Here is a 24,158-nt window from a genome sequence, read left to right on the forward strand (position 1 = left end):
TGATTAGGTAACGTATGGAATTAAACAAAAGATTCAAATCAACATATAATTAACCTAGATATTATTAAATCTAATCTTTGAGCTAATATAATATAATTTAGGAACATTTTCGAGTACATTTGTAAATATTTATTATAATATTAGTTTCAAATAAATTTGTTTTTTTTTCCAATAATCCAAATATTTCGTGTAATGTTCTATACCTAGATATTTTTAAGAATTATTTTTGGTATAAGAAAATCTAAGTAGATTTAGATACTTTGTCATTGATCATCGAATTATGATGGAACATTCAAATATATTAAAATATAAAATTAAATGTTTCATGTAAGCTTTTCTAAAAGGTTATTGTGAATATTGATCAGGTGAAGCATGAAATCAGCGAGAAGATTCGAATAAACTTAAGATTGACCTAGATACCTGGCTTTATATTCTTACCCAGAATAGACAACAAAATGTAAAGATAATCATAACAATGATGAAATGCGTCTGATTTGTTGAATTCGAAAAGAAAAAACTGTAGGGTGTCGTCTTGGACTTTTGTTATGAATCCCACGATCGTGGGTCAGCGTGTGCGTGGGATTAGGTAATCAGGCAAGCAACGAGGTGTCCGATTTGCTTTCTAAAAGTGAAGTAGCCGATTCAGGGAGGCCCGAGCGGGTATTAATTAGTCACACAACACAGTCAATCTAATCCGAGACCCAATCTTATTTTAAATCGAAAATTTCGCAACGGCGAATTCGATTTCGGAAAGAACCGAACGCGAATATCGCATTGCAGCTCGTGAGGATTTCGGTGATTAGGATGGAGGTTAGATCGGCATGGTTAGATTGTTTGGTTGGTGTATTGGTTCAAGTTCGCACGAATATGAAATATTAATTTTCGCTTTGTGCTTGCTCTGTTGTACTTCGACATTGACCTCTTTCACCACATTGCTTCTAACATACAGGTATAACTGTACTAGGGGCATCGGGCAAGGTGCTATAGGTTGATCAGAGAAGTAAGCCTCCATTGATGGTGAAAGTAACGATACCTGAGAGCAATGTGTATCATCTACATTATTAATGGTATCCGAGTTCTTTTGGCAGCGACTTTAAGTTGGTTAAGGTGGAAATGAGTGACAAAGTCATACCGAAATATTCGCCGCTCGCAATACTTACGTCAGGAGAGGAGACCCATGCATATATATATACACATATGCCTGGCCGACTATTGCTAGGCCGCTTGACCCATTTGCGAATCCCAAATTCAATTGTGACTATTTCCAATGAAAACAATTTTCGTTCAAATTTTTCAGAACTAATTAAACCTGGCCACAGTTTTGCACAGAACGAAAAAAAAAATAATGAGACGCATGCATGACACGGTTTAGAATTTTTGCCTCCTCTGACCTTGATGTACCCACGTTAAATCGCACTTTAATAGTGTAAAGTTTTTTTTTCCTTCTCCGAATGACACTGAATTTCATACCCAAACCATCTCTACTTTTTTGTTATGTTTATTACTTTTCTTAAAATGCAACGTGTCCTTGTAGTTTTATTTTTACCGTTTCCTTTAATAAAAAGTATTTTCGGTTTTAATATAATTTCTTAACACATATCTACCCTTTATAATATATAAAAAAAATGTTCAATAAAACAAGATTATTTCTTACGTAATTCATTAGAGAAAGATCAATTAATTAGTAATGTTTCGAGTCAGCTGATCTACGTTGATTTAGGTTGATTGACAAGATCACCATGAATATTGATTGATCAGGTGATGTATGAAACCAGATTAAGATTAACCTAATATTATAAATTTATTAATTCAAATTACGAAATTAGAATATTTCAATAAAATTATTTTTTTTGTAATTTTTATTATAAATATGAATTTTAAATGAGACAAAAATAAACTTAACGTTAATTAATTTTTGAAAAAAGAATAAACAGTTGTAAATCATTTTTTTTTAATTTAATTTCCTTTTGTTCGGGTTTACGTAATTGCAATTAATTGGTAGTTGTTAATATGTATACGTGCATAAACACTGCCTGTTGCTGTACATGCATATATACTTTGTTCCTCAAACAACGTGAAGCTATTACATTCAACGCACTGCAATTTAATTGAGTTAATGACACACGAATTTTGTAGCCGAGGACTTTCGGTTGTGACAGAAAATATGACAACTTGCAACTCCCAGATTTGGTCTGGGTTCCTAAGTAAAACGTATTTACAACACTGAAATAAACCAAATTGGGAACAATTTATGCCATTTAAAACAGTTTAATGGTCGCGCAATTGACTGATTTGCGAATGTACAAGTGGGTCGAATTCGTCTTATTCATTTATTTTATGCTAACCATTGACGTTTTAAAAAAAATACTAAACAAATAAAACCTTATATAATAAGTTGCACTTGAGATGATGCACATCGCTGATGTCCATAACATATGTAACTATAGAGCGTCCTTAGCAACGATAGCGCGTCCTTAGCAACCATAGCGCATTTTTAGCTACCATAACGCGTCTTTAAATACCATAACGTGTCATAACCATGACAATTGACAACGTCTTATTCTTTGGTGCCAACAACGTAAAAGTTCTTTTGTTTTAATTGTATAAATTCAGTTATTTCATTCGTATCTAAATTAGACGGAATCATTGAATAATGAAAATTCATGCTTATTGAAAAAAAATATATATATGTAAATAATATGATGGAATTATAAATTCACAATATTAATTAACAAAAATTTCGTTGATTTTCGAAGGTTAAATTGCAGTAAAACATATATATGTATATGAGTATCCTCCAAACAACAAGCGAATGTGCCTCATATTTATTCGTTTGTTTATTAAAAACAATATTTCGCTTTGATTTCTGTTTTGTTTCGAGCTCGAAACCCAAACGAGTAAACACACGTGATTCACGTTCGCGTTTTATTTGGAATCACGTATTTTTACGCGAGCGGAAATAAAGACCATAATATTTACTCCAAGATCAGCAAATTGTTTCATCCGATTATTTCTAATTTAACCATGAACAAATTTAAATTGATTCATATAAAATACAAAAAAATATTAATAAATAATAATATGAAATCGGATTTTGGTTAATATATTGAATGGAAATAATAACAATAATAAAAAAAAATGCGACGAAAAGCGACCTACTTGACCCATTTGTGAATTGCTCAGTTATATTATGTTGGACGTTAAATGTCGCGACGGCCGCGAATCTTTTTATTTATTTATTTACTCACTTATTTATTTACTGATCCAATGGTTTATTTATAAATTTCGGAATTAATTGGCTTCTTGCAACCCTTGGCCCTATGCCAAGCCGTCCATTGTGTGTGTCGTTTTGATGCTATGGCAAAAATACCACCTTCATCTACCTTGTTCCGCCTAAGATACACACCAAGAACGAAAAACACATGCACACATGTACGAATCAGTGTGAGAGCGCAAACGCACATGCACAAAGTCAAAGATACTTGACCCATTTGCGAATCGCTTCAATTATGTGCCTCACTGTAGTACAACTATTTTAAATGAAAGCAATTTTACATGGCCAAATATATAATTACGTACGGATTTGCAGATCGGAAGAAGAAGAAATAAAAAGGAACGAAGAGTGTTGTAGATGGAGAGAAAGTTATGAATATTTCAATGGCTTACGGCTAATTAAGGTGTAAGCTGTAGCATATCATAAATTATCCATTTTTTTAAATTAATTTTAGCAATTTTCTTTATTTACATATTCCTTATTTATTACATAATACAAACTCAACCTGCAGTCAAGTAGATTTATATCCGTCATAGTTTGGTATCTCATATGTTTCCTTCGATAACTTCATCTACTGTTTCCATTTGGAGTTCTTCATCTATCTTCATTACTTTTAATCGGAACCTGTCAATAACTTCTATATTAGATTTTCTAAGTTTAGAATAAGTTGTCATGACTTCAGGATTATTCCAAATAAGCTTATATATAAAATAATAATATAGCTCTTTCTCAAAAATAATACAATTAGTAATTACATGCGAAAAATGTTCTTTCACATATTATAATTTTATAAATTTTATAATGTGATGGAACAAACAAGAAATTCCATTGCAGGAACATACATTTAAATGAACTAAATAAGAAAAACACAATGCCTACTCTGAGAAAAAGCGTAGCAGAATTCGAGATATCTTAGTTTACAAGTTTACATCGTAGATATCTCACATTTCGTAAATATCTCAAGTTTCTGAAAGAAATTGTTGAATTTGGCACGTATATATTTCTTTGTCGCACAAAATATTATTATGTTAAAAAAGTATTATTATTATTATTAAAGATTTTATTTTTGAAGGTTTGATTTCAAAATAAATTGCGAAAAATTAAATCGATACATTTGTTTAATATTATTTTCTTAATTTCCATAATATTTACAAAATAATAATGTGTTTCATAATTGTTTCGAAAGATTTAATTAGGATCAAGAGTGAGAACGGATCGTGCATCTCTTTCCTCGCATTGGCCTGTCCTTGTTCAACATATTTGTTCTTATGTCCAATTTTTTTTGGTTCTTCGAGAACGACTTTGTTGTTCAACTGTTAATGATCAAAAGTGGCGAAACCATTGTTTACAAAATACCGGTTAATAAAAAAGAAAATTGAAGAGGTGGAGGAGATGCGACCTGGATTGACCCGAATTCGGTAACACCTCCTGATGCGAGCGAGGAACTGCGATTTCTATGAATTTTGCGTCGTGCGTCGTGTGCGTGGGAGCAGATTTGAAAGTTAATTGTTCCAACTTTCGTTTTCACTAATCTTTTGGAATAAATCAATCGATGCAAAAGCCATTTTCACTTCGTGAAACCTGTTTTATTATATTATTTTTTGTATGTGTTTTTTTTTGGCTTCAATTAATCTTTCGCAAAACGTTCAATCATCCATCGTTTTTCGGTCGACCATTTGATTGAGGACCCCGTGTTTTTCCATTCATCTGCAACTTGTCATATGTATACATCCATCGATCCGACGCGGACCTTGGGCTGCAATAGATCACAGCCCTACCCAAAAAACACCCATAAGGAAATCACAAATGATAGCCGCTCGATGAGATTTTGTTGTTATTTATTCTTATTTCTTTTACTTTTGCTTATCCTCATGATGCATGAGAGTAGGTCACCTACACTTCACAATTGTCAAGACAATATTTTCGCTTGCAATTACGTCCTTCGACCTCGACATTAAAATCAAACAGATTAATTAAAAAACGACGTGCGATTCGTGATCCGTTCGTACGCGTTTCTTTTTTTCTTGCTTCTTCTCGTTTTCGCTTTTCTTTTCGCTCGTGTTCGTAATTATATAATGCGACTGTCGATCATTTGAAAGTAACGCGGATCAATCTGTATAGCATTGGAAATTTTACACGTACGGAATTGGAAACAAAAAAATATCTACATTGTTTAACAAATGCCCTGTCTGCGAATTTAGATCATTTTTAATACTCCAAGGACTAAACAAAATTCTTGGATTATCGTTTGCTTTAATTATTAAAAATCCTAAGGTTACTATAGGAATTTCCCAGCAATACACGCAGAACACCTGATTTATTTGAATGCAGGTGTTACTTTGTATTATAATTAATATATAAAGAATATTAACTTAGCGGTTTTACTTTATTTCAGAATTATAAAAATTGGAAATTGTATAAAGTATACAATGTAAAATATTATTTTGGAAATGTTAAGATAAAAATAAATATTTTAGAAAATATTAAATTATAGGGCAGAAAGACCTATGACCCTTTGTAGCAGATCAATTTGTTTTTTTTAGTTTCTTGTTATATTATGTTTTTTTTTAGTATGTAGCATGATTTGTTGCAATAAATGTTATTAAATTATAAAAAAAACATATTTGGGTAATTTTTATATACAACTATACATAAGTTGAGCATTTTTTTGAAAGAATTTATTAATAAAGCAATCTATCTTTATGACAACAAGCTTTACAAATAGCGTAATAAGAGAAAAAGAACAATGAAATGGACATAATGAAGAGATGATCCAACAACCCCAAACATTCACAAACATTGATTAATTTAGTTGTTTCTATCAAATTAAATGACAAATTTTGTTTTATTTTGTATTTTTTGGAAAGTTAGATTTAGATTTTTTAAATTTGAATATTGTTAAGTGGATAATTTAATTTATTGTTATATGTATAGAAGTGAAGATTATTTGTTTGAATAAGTAAATTAGTAATTAAGGATGATGAAGGTCGAATTTTCTCTGTGGGTACTTAAATTCTGAATGAGTTCGACGTAGGATCGGTGAAAATGTTTTGATTCAATTTAAATGAAGTTTTATGGTTTAATGAGCACGGAGAAGTCATCGTTATTTCGGTGTGATTTTGAAGAGTGAGGTCTGTAACGATCCAAAATAGCAGTGAGGTGGTGCATTGTATCGATTGGATTAGAGAAGGTTGCTTTGTTATTAGTGAAATTTCGTATTTGACGCATGAAAATGCGGCATAAAAAGGTGGCCCGAATGGGGGGATGAGAATCGAGGGCGGTCTGGACATGCGATGGTATTATGCCCTTCGCGCCGGAATCGAAGCCAACCTCAAGGCGGTTTTTCGGAAACCAAAGGGGGTTAATCATTAATAAATTAGGCGTGTTATGCTCTGCGTCCGTTCCTCTCGAGTATTTTCGGGGGAAAGGTAATTGTAAATACCGCGCAACCGCCAGGCCACCCTTTAGCCCTTTTCGCTGCGCACATGTACCAACATAAGCGATCAATAGATCCAGGTCATACTACCACAACGCCGTTCCGCGTTTGGTAGTATCGTCTGAGACACTGGAAGGGTGGCCGGATCGATAGATCTTTCCCCCCTAATTTCGTTACCTATTATTTATTATTTTACGCAATCCCTTCTCAACCATGAGACAAGCCCATCTGATCTGAGGACAAGTGCTTACCAACAATCATGTCTACAGCTCAAAGGTACAAAGTGCTTAATCGGTCCCAAGGACTGGTCCTGCCAATCCTCCGAAGCCTAGACTTCAACGATAATACCTTCTTCACCGTCTACTGCTTCATCAAAAATTTCATTGGGTAAGTGACCCATCAACACAAAAGTGTCAATCATCATTCTACCTAAAATAAAGCTATGACAATGATGACGCGAGAGTGCGAAACTTCAACGAAAACACACAAACAACTTAATCTTATCAGATCCCCAAAAACTTAGCATCTCCTCGCGAAATTGTTACAAATTGCGCAATGACGCAAATTACTATAATTGACCTTTACAAATATCAATTCAGTAAATCCGGTTTTCGAATACAAACAAACAAATAAATACAAAAATATATACGCATATACACGCAGATTCAACAAAACCGCGAAACCTGTTCAAATTGAAAACTAAAACAGAAAACGGTTTGCATTTTATGTCCATGTTTTTATTGTGATTGCCACAGTCTGTGCGATACCGGGTGACGCCAATAGGCCTTGAACTTTTCAAACACCTCAGAATGCCACCTCTTCTCTCTATTATGGACCCATCAATGGACCATCAAATTTGGAGCGGTTCATCGAAATTAGCAACTTAAATCCATTAGACGCTTCCGACCGCCGCATTCAGAATAAATAAACAACAATCAATTGTTTTCTCATCGAATTTACACATAAGTACCACGAATAACATAATTCATGCTTCTTATCTTGTGCAAAAGCAAAAATAAACAAATTTCGAGCGTTGCGTCCAGGGATTCCGCAAGGCTCCCACCCTTGTCCGTCATAATCGCATCAAAAATTGTATTCAAAACAAACAAAAAAGCAAAATATTAGATAACAGAACGCGACTGATAATCGCCAATTAAACAACATTTTAAAAAAATAAAATAAACTTAAGCAATCCATGTGTTTATTTGTTTATGTCTGTTTCCTCATTAGAATCTAAAAGTTTTGCAAGAACTTTTTCGCATAGATTAGCATTCAGTACGAATTTTCAGCGAGGAGGAAAATAATCAGCTGTGAAAAGATTGAATTAAAAATTTAAACACTTTATCTACCCAATTAGCTAGTGATAAATTTATGTGTATTATCCGTATAATAAAGTCATAAAATGTTTCTCAATTTATAGTAAACAACTTCTCTCTCTCTCTCTCTCAAAGTTATTTTATGCGGTTTTTTGTTTGTTTGTTATTAAGATTTTTACGGTTTCGATTTGTTCTGATTAGGGTTAATGTTTAACTGGAGGGTATGTTGAATATTCTGATACAAATTCACTAGTTAAACGTTAACTCGAAGATAGAATTTCTGCATAGACTGAGATGTGTATGTGTTGTGTGTTATCTTCTGTATACAATTTATATTACGACGTTGAGAAACCCAACAAAGCTTGTTAACCAATACCAGTGAATGTGAGTGATCTTTGTTTGATATACTTGTTTTATAATAATAATAATAATTTTTCTTTTGGTGTTATCATCGGGAGAAATATTTATTTTGTAACTCGTATTATCTTGTTTAATATTTATACAAGACTTTAACAATTATTAATAAGGATTTAAATTGTTTTTATCCTAAAATATGTGTGATGTACATATTTTGCTCTTAAATATTTTTCTAATTTTTATCAATAAAATCCAATTAAATTTACTCACGAATCGCAGAGTAAAAATAATTTGAAGTAAGAGAAAAAATGAGATTTTATCGCTATAAACTATCGCTTTTAGATCTCGAGAATGTTATTGTTATTGGTTGTGATGATGGGAAAATCCCGGACCGGACGAATCTTATCGCTGATTTTTTTGATCACTTCCCAATGTTATAAAAGACGTATCCTAAGAAATTGTTCGATTTGATTGCTTCCTTAGATGAAAAAAAAAGCTGTCTTCTAATAGTTTATTTAGATGTTTGAGATGACTAAACTTTGTACATTAAATAGGGCATTCTTTTTTTCAACCTCGTATGTACGTTAAGAGATGTTATCATCATTAAATTTATGCGAGATAACGCACCTGGATATAAATCCGAAGCATTATCTGACAGTTGCAAACATTAGGAAGGAGGATTGTTGGCTAGACTTATAGAAATCTGACTGAAGTTTTCAAAAATAGTCACTATCCAATAAATATACGTGTATCAAGTACGTTATTGGCAACAATAACAGGAAAAGGGTTAACGACCCGAANNNNACGTTTTTATTTTGCGCTCGATTTCGTTTCCAAAATAGAATTACCTCATAAACACATACTATATAATCAGCAGATTAGAACTGTCGATATTATCGGTCCGAGCGCGGAACCTTGAGGGATCTTATGACATAAAAATAAAATCGTCGAAAATTTCCTTCTCTCGCCGAAAATATCGATGCTATCACCAAAATATAATGGAGAAACAACAGAATACTTGTAACGACAACGAAACAGGTCATTTCTCTAAACGCGAAGTGATTAATGATTAAATGACGTGCGAGAGATTCATTAAAAATTCGCTAATTCCATTCCACTTTCTATAATGTTTTACTTCATTATTTTTTTTAAATTTTATTTATTCCCCTTCTCTGATGTTAAATAAATAAAATAAAGCAGTAAACATGAATACCGTGGGCGATATATATATATACACAAATGTGGCAAAAAATGTAATAAACGCATCACGTCATCTCTAAATTTACGTGTGCAGTTTCGCTTGAATCAATAACACTTTTATTCTTTGTCCTGTCTCTTGTTCTTTTTTCTTATTATTTATGTCTTTTTATTTCTCTTATGCGTTTCTTCCTTCCTCTTCGCCCCTTTCCTTCCACCTCGCGTCCGTTCTAAATATAGTAAGTCGAGTAATGACTAAGAAAGTCAATGAAGTTGTGGTAAACAGAACGCCTCAAACTCTCGACTTAATCATGTGCAAGTCGTAATCGATTGTACGTGTTAATTGAGAACCGATTGGTTCGTAAGAAACAATCAATTAATTATTCCCACTTACTTAACATTCTCGAATATTCTAATCTTTGGTTCGTTAAAAATGATTGATTGGCATATTTTCATCGGTTTTATTACTAAGATTCAACTTTATATAAGATATGATATAAATTTTGTACTATTTACAATTTACTAGTACTGAATTCTACGTTGTAAATACCCAATGGAAAATTCATTTAGTTACATAATATAAACGTACAATGTAATTGTTAATCAAAGGTATATCCAAAGGTGTGAAATGTTACAGCTCTTGGGATGTTAGGTTATCGTCGAGAAGATTTATAACTAAAATATTTAAAATATTTATGTGGCCATCAAATTTCTTCTACTTCACAATACATCTATTACATTTTTATACTATCAATCTTTATTATTGAGCTTGTCCGCCTTTGAATAATTTCTATGTTACAATTGTGGATAAGTCTAACTTTATTTCAAATTATGAAATTTTCATAGCTTCTTTTACATTTTATATAAAAATAATGTAAGCTTTTTTAATTAAAAAAAATGTATAATTACAAATCATTTCGTTAGCATAAATTTATGGAATTGCTTAAAAATGATTTTACTTTTGACGAATTCGTAAACATAATTATCACAAATACGGCAAACTTTGCTGACGACATAGTTTTCTATTAACATGGTATAAAAATCAAATAAATCCAGATCAATCTAAACATGTTTCCGAACGAAATCAAAACATGTTATTTTAATATGAAAAAAAAAATTGTCTATTTGGATTAAAGTATAATAATTGTCGAAAAATTATAGCCATGAATTTTCGTGTTTCCTGCAGCACATTGCAGCATATTTTTAGAAATAAAAAAGTGCTAACTTACGTAATCGAGGCTGTGAGTAAGTGTTAAGTCAACATCAGTTGGATTCGTAACAATTATCAAATATTAATCACGGTTCTATATTTCTAGTTTTGCCTGTGCCATTGTTCTAAATTTAAACGTGATTGTAGTTCGTGCTATTGTCGCGATAAGATTTCTATAAATAATCGCTTTGCATTTCGATTTTCTTCGAGATTCATTGTTTTTGTTAGATGAAGTATAACAGTTTTGCTCATTTTCCAAATCGTAGTAAATCGTAGTCTTGTCGCAATCGGAATGGAAAAAGGTAAAATCATTTGGAGGTGCTATAAATCGATTTTCAGCGTTTCCATAAACAGACGGGTTATTTTCGCGCTGTTTGTTTTTAATTTGCGCTCCACGAAACGTAAATTCCAATTAAAAATGTTTTCGCCTTCTTGTCCACTCGGAAACATGTAACCTCGTTTTGTAGATGTATATATATATAAGATATAAATATAAATATTCGGTATATCCAAATACCCAAATCGACCGCTCGAATCTAATTACGGCGCCCGCTGTAAATTAATTAAGGTACGTCGTCACCGTTTCAAAGCTGACGCAAGATCGGAACACCTATGTTTGATCAAAGACATCGAAACTTTGATAATAATCCAAAGTACGACGCACCTGATTACCTTTTCACTATCGTTTCGGTTGCGTAACCTTTCCAAGATAACGCATTTTCGGTGGGTATATCTATCTCTGTGCGCGTTACGTAATCGCGAGGTGAATAATCGGAACGAGTGTTGACTGGAACAATTTTTTTGGACACGCTGTCTAGCGCGAAACACTAGAATATTCACAATATTTATTTCATCGTATGTTCTTTCCATCTCACTCTCTTTGAGCCGCGAACTTCCTTCAGTGTTTACACTGGATGTCGCAATTACGTCACTGCTGTAGAAGGTGACGTTCAAATATGAATAATCCATTACACGTAATTCCAATGATATTTGAGATTCGTCATTTTTTTGGGAATGTACGAATTGTACCATACGGCAATGTTTCATAAAATTATTATTTTTCCTAAAATTGTGAAACACAACAAAATTTATACTGAAATTGATATATTTTATATATATTATTATTAATTAATTAATAAAAATAACGTCAAGGATAATCGTTAATTAGTAGCGACAATATTATGTAAATACATCGATTCTATTCCTAGAATTTAAAGTTAAGAATTTTTTATATAATAAATGCATGAAAGAAACAGAGACAGAACTATATTAGTTTGAATTAAAAAAACATAAACATTGTCCTAATTTTTAAGATTTTTATAGAAAAGACAATATTTTTTAATTTAAATTTTACGCACATTTAATGTGTGTAATAATAATAATAATGTAACATTGATTTCCATGTAATAAATCAAAGTTGTTGATTTGAACTTAAATATATTAAATTATTAGTCTTTTTGAAACTTTGTTTGAAATGTTATCAATGAATTACACTAAAACTATGATATATAATCTATATATTAATAACGTTATAATGCACAATTACAATGTAAACAATGATTAACATGGAAAATTTATGTTAAACTAACTTGAAATAAAGTTTTGAAATCTTTCCTATTTAATAAAAATATAAAGATATTATGAAGTAGAAATATAAGACATAACATTTAATAAAAATGCATGTTAAAAGAATGCAATTAAAATCACTTATTAATGTTCCGGCTATAAATCTACTTGAAGATAGAACAAAGATTTAAGCGCTTTCAAACCCTTCAGTTGGACATTCGCCAAAAAAGCATTTTAAGTGAACGTTTACAAATGTTCGCAAATGTATTTTATTAATTGCGATATATTTTTTTTTATTATTTATGGCTCAACTGAAGAAAAAGTTTCAAATATGTAGTATAATAATTCCGTGTATAATTCATTACAAAACGGAATTAGGTAAATATTTTTCAAAATATCTATTCAGGAACATTAATTAATAGTCATCAACCATAATCTCTCGTCATTATAATTATGATGATAAACATTGTACGAACAAAGCTTCCTTCGCTGACCATCGTCGCTTAACGTGCTTCTTGTGCTCACGTAATTTGGACTGATTATAGATAAATGTAGATAAAGCGGAAACCGTACGTGTTGATAGACGGAACAACGGAAATCTTCAATTGTTTACATCATTACTTCGTTTAGAGTTTAAAAATCACTAATGTGATACAGAATTTCAAAGATAAAAGATATTTAAACATTTAAATCTAATCTTGGTCTTTTGAAAAGAACAAAAAAACATCGTTAATTTAATTAATAAAAAAAATACGGTTTTGAAATTTAGGTCATGAAGATTAGCAAAATGTTTTGTTATGAATCCAAAGAGCTTTGATAATTTAAGTTTGTTGATTTTATTTATTGCAACAATAAATTGAAATATAAAAAAAAACTTAATACAATAACAAAAATAAAATCCTTAAGTCTCGTAGTTGCTGGCGTAGGATTGTCATCTCAATTTGCTTCGCATGACAACTTGTCCAAGTTGCCAAACACTACTTGAGATGTAATGAACTATACATAGAGTGTCCCTTATTGCGACGTCGCCAGTGAGTTTCTTTACATCGGTGTACTTGCTTTACATCGTATACATTGGTGAAAATAGCTATTACGCAACCCATCGAATTTGTTTTTTTTTTCTAGGTTGATTCGGTTAGTTTGTGCTCGTTTTCACCTCTTCTCTTCTCAACTGAAGCCCGGATTAATTGGCGTTGCGAAACGCGCGTCGCACGTTGCGTTCGTAAATTATCCCCGCGGCGTTTAAAATTCGCGATCGCTCGCAGACAGCTCGCCGCTATAAAATAGAATGTCCAATCATAATAAGTATATTTAAAATGCGAGAGGAAAAAAAACATCATAAACACGCACAGTAAAATACATTGAAAACATGAACTACATTAAACAAAAAAAATAAAGCACTCGAAAAATGGATTTATCTGTCGGGATTTAGCAATCACGATTACGATTATGGAAAAATATCTGGATGCTATGGAAAAATAAGCAGGAAAACAAAAATAGTAATGAAATAATACGTCACGGCTGTGGAAGATTCCGTTTGGGATGGATTTGGATTGCGAAGGATAATGTGGATAAAGAAAGTGAAAACAGAATGATATCAATGTGACGACAAAAGAATTTGATTATGGACAATACGTCTTTTGGCCGAAACGTGCCGCGCACGTAGACCGCGCGTCGCACGTTGCATCTGTCGCTAGCAGATGATTGCGCAACGTAGCTTCGCTTTACGTTGTCGTTGTCACAACCAGTCGCCACTCGTCCATCCCAATATCACGCAAAGCGAAACAAAAGTATCGCAAAACAACGCCGATTTGTAGATGGATGTGTACGTCATTCGGGATTGCTCAGCACAAATCCGCTTTAAAATAAACATTACGAGATATTATTTGTTTCGCTTCTCCGACTAGACATTGAGTCTCTTCCTCGATCGTATTTTTAAAATAATATATTATTAATAGATTCCTATCTACAAATAGGGTTGCAAATCTGCAGCCCTAATGTATAAAATAAAAATTCCTAAAATAATCAATAATTAATAGACAACAAGATTTGTAGCGCTCCAATTGTCCTTATCTTTGAACAACTATTTTCATTTAAATAGAAGCTTCAATAATTTTCCTATTTGGGTGTATTTATCAAATCCTAATTTTTGATGAATTTGCTTCATCTTGCGTCATCTTTTAATAGATTGGAAATGTTGTGATGCAAATTGTTGTGTTTTCGATGTAAATGGTGCAATTATCGTCAGAATGTAAAGGACACTCAGAATGGACTAATTGTTAGAGGAAATTGTCGTTAAGTTAAGATTTTTTTTAAAATTTGATTAATCAGGTACATTTTCAGAACTTGATAACCTTAAACTTGCAGCTGCGATTGTTTACTGGATCCACGCAATCAATAATTTCCAACAATATCGATAGCCTTTAAACCTCTCTTGAGGTCGAAAGGTAAACCTAATCATGCACACCCTAATCTCAAAAGCATCGTTTCGGCACAATGCGATGAACCATTTTCGTTTTGTTTCGCACGTTCCGTTTGTTCCAGACAATCAGATAATCCACTAATTATGTCGATTCGTTGACAGTTATTTATTCTATTGTTTATATAAATATATAAATAAAAGTGATTTTGTTTTCGCCGCTTTTATTGTTATTTTCATATGAGCATTTTTTTTTTATTATTATTATTTTCGTTTGTCGCTTTGTTCAATTTCGTGCACGTTCCAAGCATTGTGATTTCCATGCGTACCCGTACTGTTTTTAATTGAATTCCAATGCGGAATTGATGCCACGCGTCCACGCAAATTTAATTAAGAAAAAGAAATAAATAAATAATTTATTGCTTCCGGGAACGACGTCAATTTCCTTTTCGCCACTTCGCAAGAAGCTCCTCTCATTCGGTTACGACATCGCCGCTCGAATCAAGGAAGGATCGTCGCTACTGTGTCGCTACGTCTACGTCTTCATGTTTGAGCGATACGTAAAAAGCCGCATGTCTTTTGATTCGTGGATTTGCATTCTTCGGAATCCAGCAAAGATTTTTTTTACATTTACAACTGAGCCGCCGAAATTGCTTCAACAATGCTTCCTTCAAGGTCACGCGTCATAATTACTTTAAACAAATTATTTTGTATACACACAGCACCAGTATCTCATACCACGTGTGTCTATGTTATTGTTAACATTCATTTACTTAAGTCTTACGGAAAGTATGAAAGTTTAATATAAATAAATAATGTATATATTTTTTTTTTGTAATATGCAAATATTATCACTAATATATTAAGGCGTAATTTTCTAATTTCTCAAAGGTGACAAAAGGTAAATTTGAATGAGCTAGAATCCTTAAATAGATTATTTTTCAAATTTATAGTTTGAATGCATGATTAAAATATTTTTGCTTTTATTTGTAAAAACAATATATGTTCTCTGTTACGTCATATAATCATCTATTATCGTTAAATCTCGTATATAAAACACACCTAAGTAATATTAATTATTTAAGTATTGTATGATTTTTGCAATAAGTAAAACTTATGCGTGTTATAATCGAAATTTTATGTTTTATTTTAGAATTCGTTTTTCGATGTAGAAAATGTACAGTGAATTTTCCTTATAAACGACCCAAGTCAATTGTCTCCAAACGTAGATTTTTTTTTTACAAATAATAAATAGAAATGCGAGAAAACAAAATCATAAATATAAAAAATAAAACGATTAGTAATTAGTATCGCTTATATTGAGAATCCATTGTATTCATTTGATTACAATTTTGTAAGAACTAGGTAGAAACGCATCCGCCAGCTGTATTGTCGACCGAGATTAGGGTAGGTTATACCGACATACATTTTGCTATATTTAGGCTAGGCTAGGTTAGGCTATACCTAGGCGAAGCTAGGTTAGGCTATACCTAGGCTAGCCTAGGTTTGGCTACACCTTCAGACATGTCGATATACCTACGCGAGATGGAAATTTCGATGAAGGAAGCTACAGGAAACTATACCGACTTAAACAGGATGACAAATGGAAAGAAATATATAAATAGGGGATAGTTTTATTAGTAAGATCACGTAGCTGGTGGATTCCCCAAGCGGGAAATACCAGGATTCGGCCAAATCGTTGGTCACGATAATAAGGACATCTCAAATATAGAATACTTGTAAATTAAATTTAGTGGAAAGCCGCCGTAGTATTTTCGAAGCGCGTTTCTAAAATTAGTCGTCGCACCAATGATAATGTTTATCTCCGGTGATTATCGTTAAAAAACAAACTGATAATGTGCCTTCTATGATAACAGGATAGTTGAATTGGTTGAACACGGGGGAGAAGAATAATACAAGCACAATTTATATTTATATAAACACGCACGCAAAAGTGAGTAAATTTACACACAAAACGTGTGATCGTCGGCAAGGGGGACAACGTAAGAAGAAAGATCCCTTTTTTAGCATGTCTCGTCATCTGTTGATCTTGCGAAAGGCAAACACAATAGAGACGGCCGATGCCGTACCCTGTTTGGCAACAGAATTGAACGACGTTAAACGATTGAGACAGGCGAAGCAAAGACAAACAACTCTGGCCGGACGGAATGAAGAAGTATAAGTGGTATAATCAGGAGCACTTGAGGTGCATAAATCGTAGGGCCACCCCCAGCACGTGAACTTGGATTCCGTCAGGTGTTTTTCCCTAAATTATTTATTACATAAAGTCTCATCTATTCTTTACTTATCGGAATAATGAAATTAGAATTAAGATTTAACCAAACCAAATATAACACATCTTCCAGATAATTATGTGAAATTGCTTATGGAAGTTCAATAGTTCCTGGAATATCTTATACACCTGCTTTAATGAATTTCCATAAAAAATCAAATGTTTTGTGTGAAAAAGCAATTACAAAGCGGTAATCCGCGAGCTTTCGAGGAGTTCGATCCTTCCGTGCTCTTCCCGGTAGCGCGATTTATTAGTTTGGTTTATTAACCGACGTCGAGCGGTTTTAACGATTGATTTTCGTTTCGTACGCAAAGGGCGAGCAGTAAAAGTTGATTTCGACGAGCTCAAAGTGTATTTCGTTAGGACACTCTCGCGCTATTTTAATTGGAAATCTATTTTCGGCTCCAAGTATAATGATTTTTAAATAACTTTTTAATTGTCCGAAGCGCTTCGCAACTCTTTTGTCGCATTTCTTGTCTGCTTAATCTTCTCTCCTTCTTTGTTTTGCTTCATTTTCGTAAAATCGAACGTGCAACTGCATTTTTGCTGCTAATATCTTCAAGAACATAAAATCGAAGCCGTGAATAACGGCGTTAAAGTTCAGCGTCTAATTTCAACACATTCCCTAAATTACAGAACGACTTTCACAGTTTCATTCTTCATATTTAATTTGTATTAATTCAATCTTTATATCTAATCTGATTAATTTAATGAATTGTCTTGAAAATTTACTGCGATTATTTAACAATCTTATCTTAAATTACAATGTATTGTATGAAAATTACAAAAAAATAGTTATTGTCAACTTCGTCTATGGGAGTGACAACATCTAACTAAATTAATCAAAAATTTAGAAAAAGCTTTACAAAATAATGCTAGTACAAATATATTGTATTATTTTGATTATCAATTCATTTATTAATATAATTTCAACGAAATTGCTTTTTTAATAGATTTGAAATGCTAATATTTACTAAACGATTAATTAAATCTATAAGTGCAGTCATTATCAAATTTACGTTTTTCTGTCTGTTTTGTATCAAATAGTTGAAATGAATTACATAATTAACTATACGATATCTTTTCTCTTGATTATTCATTTATTGAGAAAATAAAAAGTACTAGAAAAATATTTTAAAATCTAATAAATGATTAATAAGGCTTGTGATACGTCAAACTTTAGATATTGTATGTAATTTGTGAAATGTTAAACTGAAGTTTCACAAAAAAAATTGCAGGTGTAGCAGTCTCTAACTGTGTTTTTTGTACCATGATTCTATTGATCTATCAACGAAAACTGGTGAAATTATACTAGAGAATAAGCTAATATTAGATAGTTGTATAGTCTAAATTTGCTTAGAAGATGATGAAAGTGCATATGACTTTGTGATAGTCGAGGTAAAAATTGTGGAATGTTGAAGCTATCTTTGGATGTTTAGAATTAGGAAGTGGGATTAGAGAAATGTTTTTTGGATAAATTTGATGATCCATCCGGTCGTTTCTTGTTTGCGTTGCATCCATTCGATTCTGTTTTTTTGGTCCACCTCCAAGTGATGGATTATCGAGCCCGCTATTTTCGTGTGGCAATAAATAAAAAGTTTTAACTCATAAGGTTGTGCTGTGTGGTTAGGTTGTAGAGATTTCGGTGCGGGTGTCTTGAAGTAGGAGCGTCTGGGGAGTTCCGCGCAGTCGCGAGATCTCGGTATACCGCGAGGCGCTCACCAGACTAGCGCTCGAAATTTATTCGCCACTAAGTCTGCTTAGTGTTGAGTAGTGTCCGCGGCTAAGTCTAACCAAGTGCATCCTCTCGCGTCTACTACTACGACAACTACCAGTCGAAGACCTGCGGCTTCAGCTTGCAACCCAACCAACATTTACAAACCCGAAGACCAGTGCCTACCACGAGTAGCAAAAGCTTCCAATATTCAGCAACAGCAAAACATGAAAATGGAAGTTCTTAAAGTTGATTACAACACCAAAGGATACAGCAATTACGTCTCCGCCGACTACATTAAGGAGACCATCCGCAAGCACCTGGAAAGGTTCCTACCCAAGTAAGCATCTGAACCTTACTCTCATCTGAAAAAATACAAACAGCGAAGACACAACACTTTCACTTGGCTCCGCGCTCGAACGCCTCGGACCCCTCGATTGCACCGAAATCCAAAATAAATAACAAAAAACAAAGCGTTACGTAACCGTAGACACAAACGCACACAGTCGAGCACACGGCATGCATGCATTCGATTTCTTACCCGTAGGCCAATTCAGAAAATGATTTCTCTCAGATGAAGCTGCTGCTGCTGCTGCAGTCGGATCTTCGACCGGTCGTTATGTAAGCATCGGCTTCGCTTTTTTTGTTTGTTGCCGTAACAGAAACCTAAGTTCGCGCACGAAATGTTTTATTCACATGCCGTTCGAAAGCAAAAGGGGGTGGGGGGGAAATAAAAGGTGAATTCGTTTACGAAATAAGTAAATGAATATGTTTTATTCACGATGTCCGATTTGTGTCTGTTGAATTAGTCAAATTAGAGAAGGAACGGTGAAGTTGAAGAAGCAGGGAAACAAGAGGAAAAACACGTGAACGTTGTAACGCGTAACGTATTGAATGGAAAAATTTGTACAATTCCATTAGGTACTTTTATATAACAATTTTTCTTTCGATAAATTTAAAAATTCCACTTCAAAAGTACAAACGATTTTCAGACTAAACAAGATATTTCGTCAACTCCTGAGAATATATTTAACAAAGAACATTTCTGTTTCCATTTCCGTTCAAGTTTGCTACACTACTTTGTTTTCATTGACTAAATTTAACTTTGCTTATGAAGAATGAAGAAAACATGAATATTTAGTTTAACTTTTTACTTCCAGAAACAGAACATAAAATGTATTTTCAATGAATACGATTTGTCAAAGATAATCATTATCGAAAAAATATTTTAATTTGTTAAAAAAATGATAATCAATTACTTATAAATAATTAAATTTTCATTTCGAAAACATACCAGAAAACAACAATTTCGTGATTAAATTTGTTGTGAATATATTTAAATTGTTAGTCATTTTTCCATGTATATTTTCATTGACTTTTAAAACTTTTTTAATTATAAAATTATTTATCGGAAATGTGCATTTTCTAATTGCGTTTATTGGAATGTTATTTTTTTTTGTTAGTATGATTTTTTTTTATAGCGCGACACGGCATATAATTAGAGGAAAAAAAATATGTACATATGTAATAATTATTTGCCGTGCAATATAGAAAAAAATACATTAAACTTATTTATCTGTAAATTATCATTGAAATTATAGACACTTTATTTTAATTCGAAACTTCAGCTGTTTGGATACATTGTTTATTTGGATTGTTATATAATGTTTCCTCTATTTTCAATGAGTTTATCAATATACTAAATCGAATTTCAAGAAGTACACATATGATGTTTCAGCACGTTATCGTCTCCCGTGCACCTATTTATACATGATCGTCGCACAACGTAACACCCTAAGTAATTGCGTAACACGTATGAATGAAAGTGATCTCGCGTTGCGTAACGATGAGCCACCGGTGTCCTGTTCGAAGGATCCGTTGAGTCGAAGTCTCATTTTGCGATCGATCAAAATGCAACTTAGATTGTTTATATAATCATTAAAATGACTCAGATACATACAAAATTTATGGATTAAGATTTTACAAGTATCCTAAACAAATATATGAGTTTGTTATATAGCTGATGCACTCGCTTTGTTTTCCGTTTTCGTGTAAAACACTGTACCGCACTTTATCATGTTTAATTAGATTATCCTTTCGCAACGCTTTGTTCCCAAAACATTAGAGGTTACATAATCTCCGTGTTTTTCGTTAATTGTCACCAACTGTCGGATGATTTAAACTAGTGTTTACGAACATAATAAAACGTTTCACGTACACTTTAATAATTTCATTTAATTACTTAGATTTGTTGAATTTGTAAATTTTAACTGAAATATAGTTAAATTTTCTAATAATAAGTAGAAATGAAAATATTCTAAAGAGAAGGTTTTGTTCAAAATTTTCACCAATAAACAGATTTTTTTTGTTTCTTATATGCAAAATAGTGTTGAAGAAAAAAAAGAAGGTTAAATAAGAATAATGCCGTCCGGTGGACCCCGGTCTAACCCGTTTCATTTTGAAGACGGAAAAACAAAAGCGAAATAAAATGCATCGAATTTTAACGAATTCCATGCATACACACGGTCTTGGTGGACCCAACGACCCGCCATTTATTCGAGGCTCAGCAAAATGAAAGGAAAAACAAATGGCCGTTCGAAATTTGCAACTCGCCAGATAATGACAATTTAGAACAAGAATTCAACAAAACAATACAAAAATGCTTAGAATGAATACAATGAACTGTACAAAACAATTGTTTCTTATCTTGATAGAAAACCCAAAATGTTTTTGTCAATTTATGAATTTTTTGATTTTTATTTTGAATTTTTTTTTGTACTTTCCAGAAATATTAAATGAAAATTGTGTAACGTATGAAATGTCGAAAATCACTTGTAGTAAAACTATCTTAAGACTAAGTATGGAAAGAAGCCGTTGGAAACTAATTGGGGCAAAGACATATACAAAACGAGATTACGAAAGAGCATAGGAACAAACGATATCTGGTATAGGCGATGACCCAATTACATTTCCATCACTGGAAACCTTCGAAGTCAGTTTAATTGAGATCGTTTTGCGGTTTCCTCGACGTAACAAAGAAGAAACCGTGAAACGAGCCTCTCTTTTCATCTTCTTCTCAGCCATATACACATAGTACATAGTTTGTTTGCTTTTATATATTTTTTCTTCTGTTGCTTTCATCCCGTTGCAGCAGCTCTTTGTTTGGGCTTAACTAAACGTCCGCCTCTAATGACATAATTGCGGTTTCTCTTCGTTAGCGGTCTCCGTTTTCTTTGATCAATTAATTATTTTTTTATCGTTGAAATATTAATATTTCAAATCGATGATCGCACCGAAAGGGAATTCACGGTCAAGTGCTCCGTCTCCTTGGAATTCTACAGTTTTTGCTCCTCAATTACTTATTCCAAATTACCTGTCGTGTTGCACACATTACCCCTACAAGTTACATGAAACTATCGATTTGTCATTAATAACCTTAACGTCCGCTAACAAGCAATTACCCATATCCAAAGTCCTTCCATCTTTATCCTTAATAAAAGAAAATGATAATTATATTTGCTTATTTTTAACCATTCAAAATTTGCGGTTTGCTTCTTTTTCTCTCTAATGTTGTTATTTCACATCAAATTGAACTCACGTTGTCCCGACTTACTTAACGCTCCTTATTTAAATAATATCGAGGAGTTAGCGAAACGAGTTGAAGTAGCGGGATAAAGTAATGTAGAGAAGGCAACAATGAAGAAATAAATAAATAAAGCGACACGAATCGACGAAAATATTTACCTTTTTTTACAACTCGCTTCTTCTCTGCTCTCCAACGTTTAAAAGGCGAAATGTTAATATTAGATGAACAAACAGCGACATATCGACGCACAATAGCACATATTGAAAGCAAACAGATTAATAATAAATTCAAACACTCAATACTGTCGTGGGCAAATAGAAATGCATTAAGCTTTGAATAACGAGCGGAGCAGGTAACAAAACAGACGTAGATGAGAGAAAAAAAATCGCGCTGCTGTTGTTGCTGCTTGCACACGTGGCACCCTTTTTCAGGCGTTATTAATTTAAGCTACATGTGGAGAGTTGAGTAATAAAAATCTCGTGGCATTCAAAACTCTTCACCGTATCTCGTTTTTTTGCAAACTTTCTGCATCTTCTTCATTTTTTTTCCCATTTCATACTAGCCTTCGACGTTTGTTTTTACGACCCACGTGATTTTCGAATTTCCCGCCGCGCGTGTCCTTCGATTTCGCGTAAACCCGTTCGATTCTACACTCCCACGCCAAAGTTGCAGCAAAAAACATTTTTTTTTTAAATAAAAACTTTTATTAATTTCATTTTATTTTCCATCCAACTTTGATATGGACAAACATGTGGGCGCGATCATTAATCTGGAAGTCCTCAGCTAAATATAGACATTATGGTATAACGTTTTGTTTACTCCTATTTTCAATTTTGTAAAAGTTTTTAAACCTGTTGATTATCTTGTCTTGGCATATTTGCCAAGGAAATGAGTCAATTTCTTGAAGAAGAAAAAAAAAGAGCAATTTGTAAAATTTGTTATCTAACATAGTGGTCCTCTATTACTGTCATTTCTTATTCATGCAGGAATTTTTAGACGTGAGATTTTTTTGTAACAACACTTTCGCATTTATACTTGTAAGTTTTTATTGCTTTATTTAGTGACATTTTGTAAAGTGAGACTTTATATTATGTTCTGTGTAAATTATTTGTGATAATATCTCATTATTTCTTTTTATGGAAATTCTTTGAAAAATTATGGCAATTTTTCAAAATATTTTTTTTTAAACAAAAATGAATTCCGAAATATATAACTAAATAAATATAGATTTTATTAAAAACAAAAATTGGTAAAACTTTTATTAAACTTTTTGCTATTTTCTGATATTACTATTCAAAAATGAATGTTTTAATAAATCTAAATTATTAATTATTAAGATCTTAAAAATGTTCGATTTGGAAACGGAATGTCGAAGACCTTTCCATTTAACCAGACGTTTGTTTTGGAGGAATCTGACGATCAATCTGGATCCATTAATGCTCAATGCTCATTCCAGTTAGGTCAATAAAATCGCCGACCCTGTATAAAGTCGCCGATAGCCGAAAAATCGCGCGGAAAACAACAAACCTTTTAAATTGAGGATAATTCGAGCCCGATCCGTGCCAATTGAAGCTAATAATGAAACCGATCGACGAACGGTATATACGACTTTCGCTGTTTGCATATGTGTGTATATATATATTTATATTTTCGCGCCTCGAATGGAGCGTTCCGGCTTATAAATAATTAATGCGTAATTAGTTATTTAAATCGCAACGAAAACTTAAGTGTTTCGACATCTTCGGGCTCGGTTTAATCGCCTTTGAATAGAAGCCTTTCCTGCTTCAATA

At 32.7% G+C, this 24,158-nt stretch overlaps 1 protein-coding gene across 2 annotated transcripts in view; it reads left to right on the top strand.

Moving 5' to 3' along the window:
• Positions 1 to 6,823: 6,823 nt before the first annotated feature.
• LOC108557331 (protein bunched, class 1/class 3/D/E isoforms-like) overlaps positions 6,824 to 24,158 on the top strand; it is a 26,386-nt gene continuing 9,051 nt past the window's right edge. Inside the window, exon 1 of one of the 2 annotated variants that reach the window (XM_017913809.1) lies at positions 6,824 to 7,097. In XM_017913809.1, coding sequence (XP_017769298.1) covers positions 6,970 to 7,097 — 128 coding nt within the window. In that variant the 5' untranslated portion in view covers positions 6,824 to 6,969. Of the gene's footprint in view, positions 7,098 to 18,787; positions 19,123 to 24,158 lie in introns of those variants that run through there. The other variant, XM_017913810.1, reaches the window with a different exon arrangement.

Source organism: Nicrophorus vespilloides, unplaced genomic scaffold (genome assembly GCF_001412225.1).
Source record: "Nicrophorus vespilloides isolate i.1.1-1 unplaced genomic scaffold, Nicve_v1.0, whole genome shotgun sequence".
NCBI lineage: Eukaryota > Metazoa > Arthropoda > Insecta > Coleoptera > Silphidae > Nicrophorus > Nicrophorus vespilloides.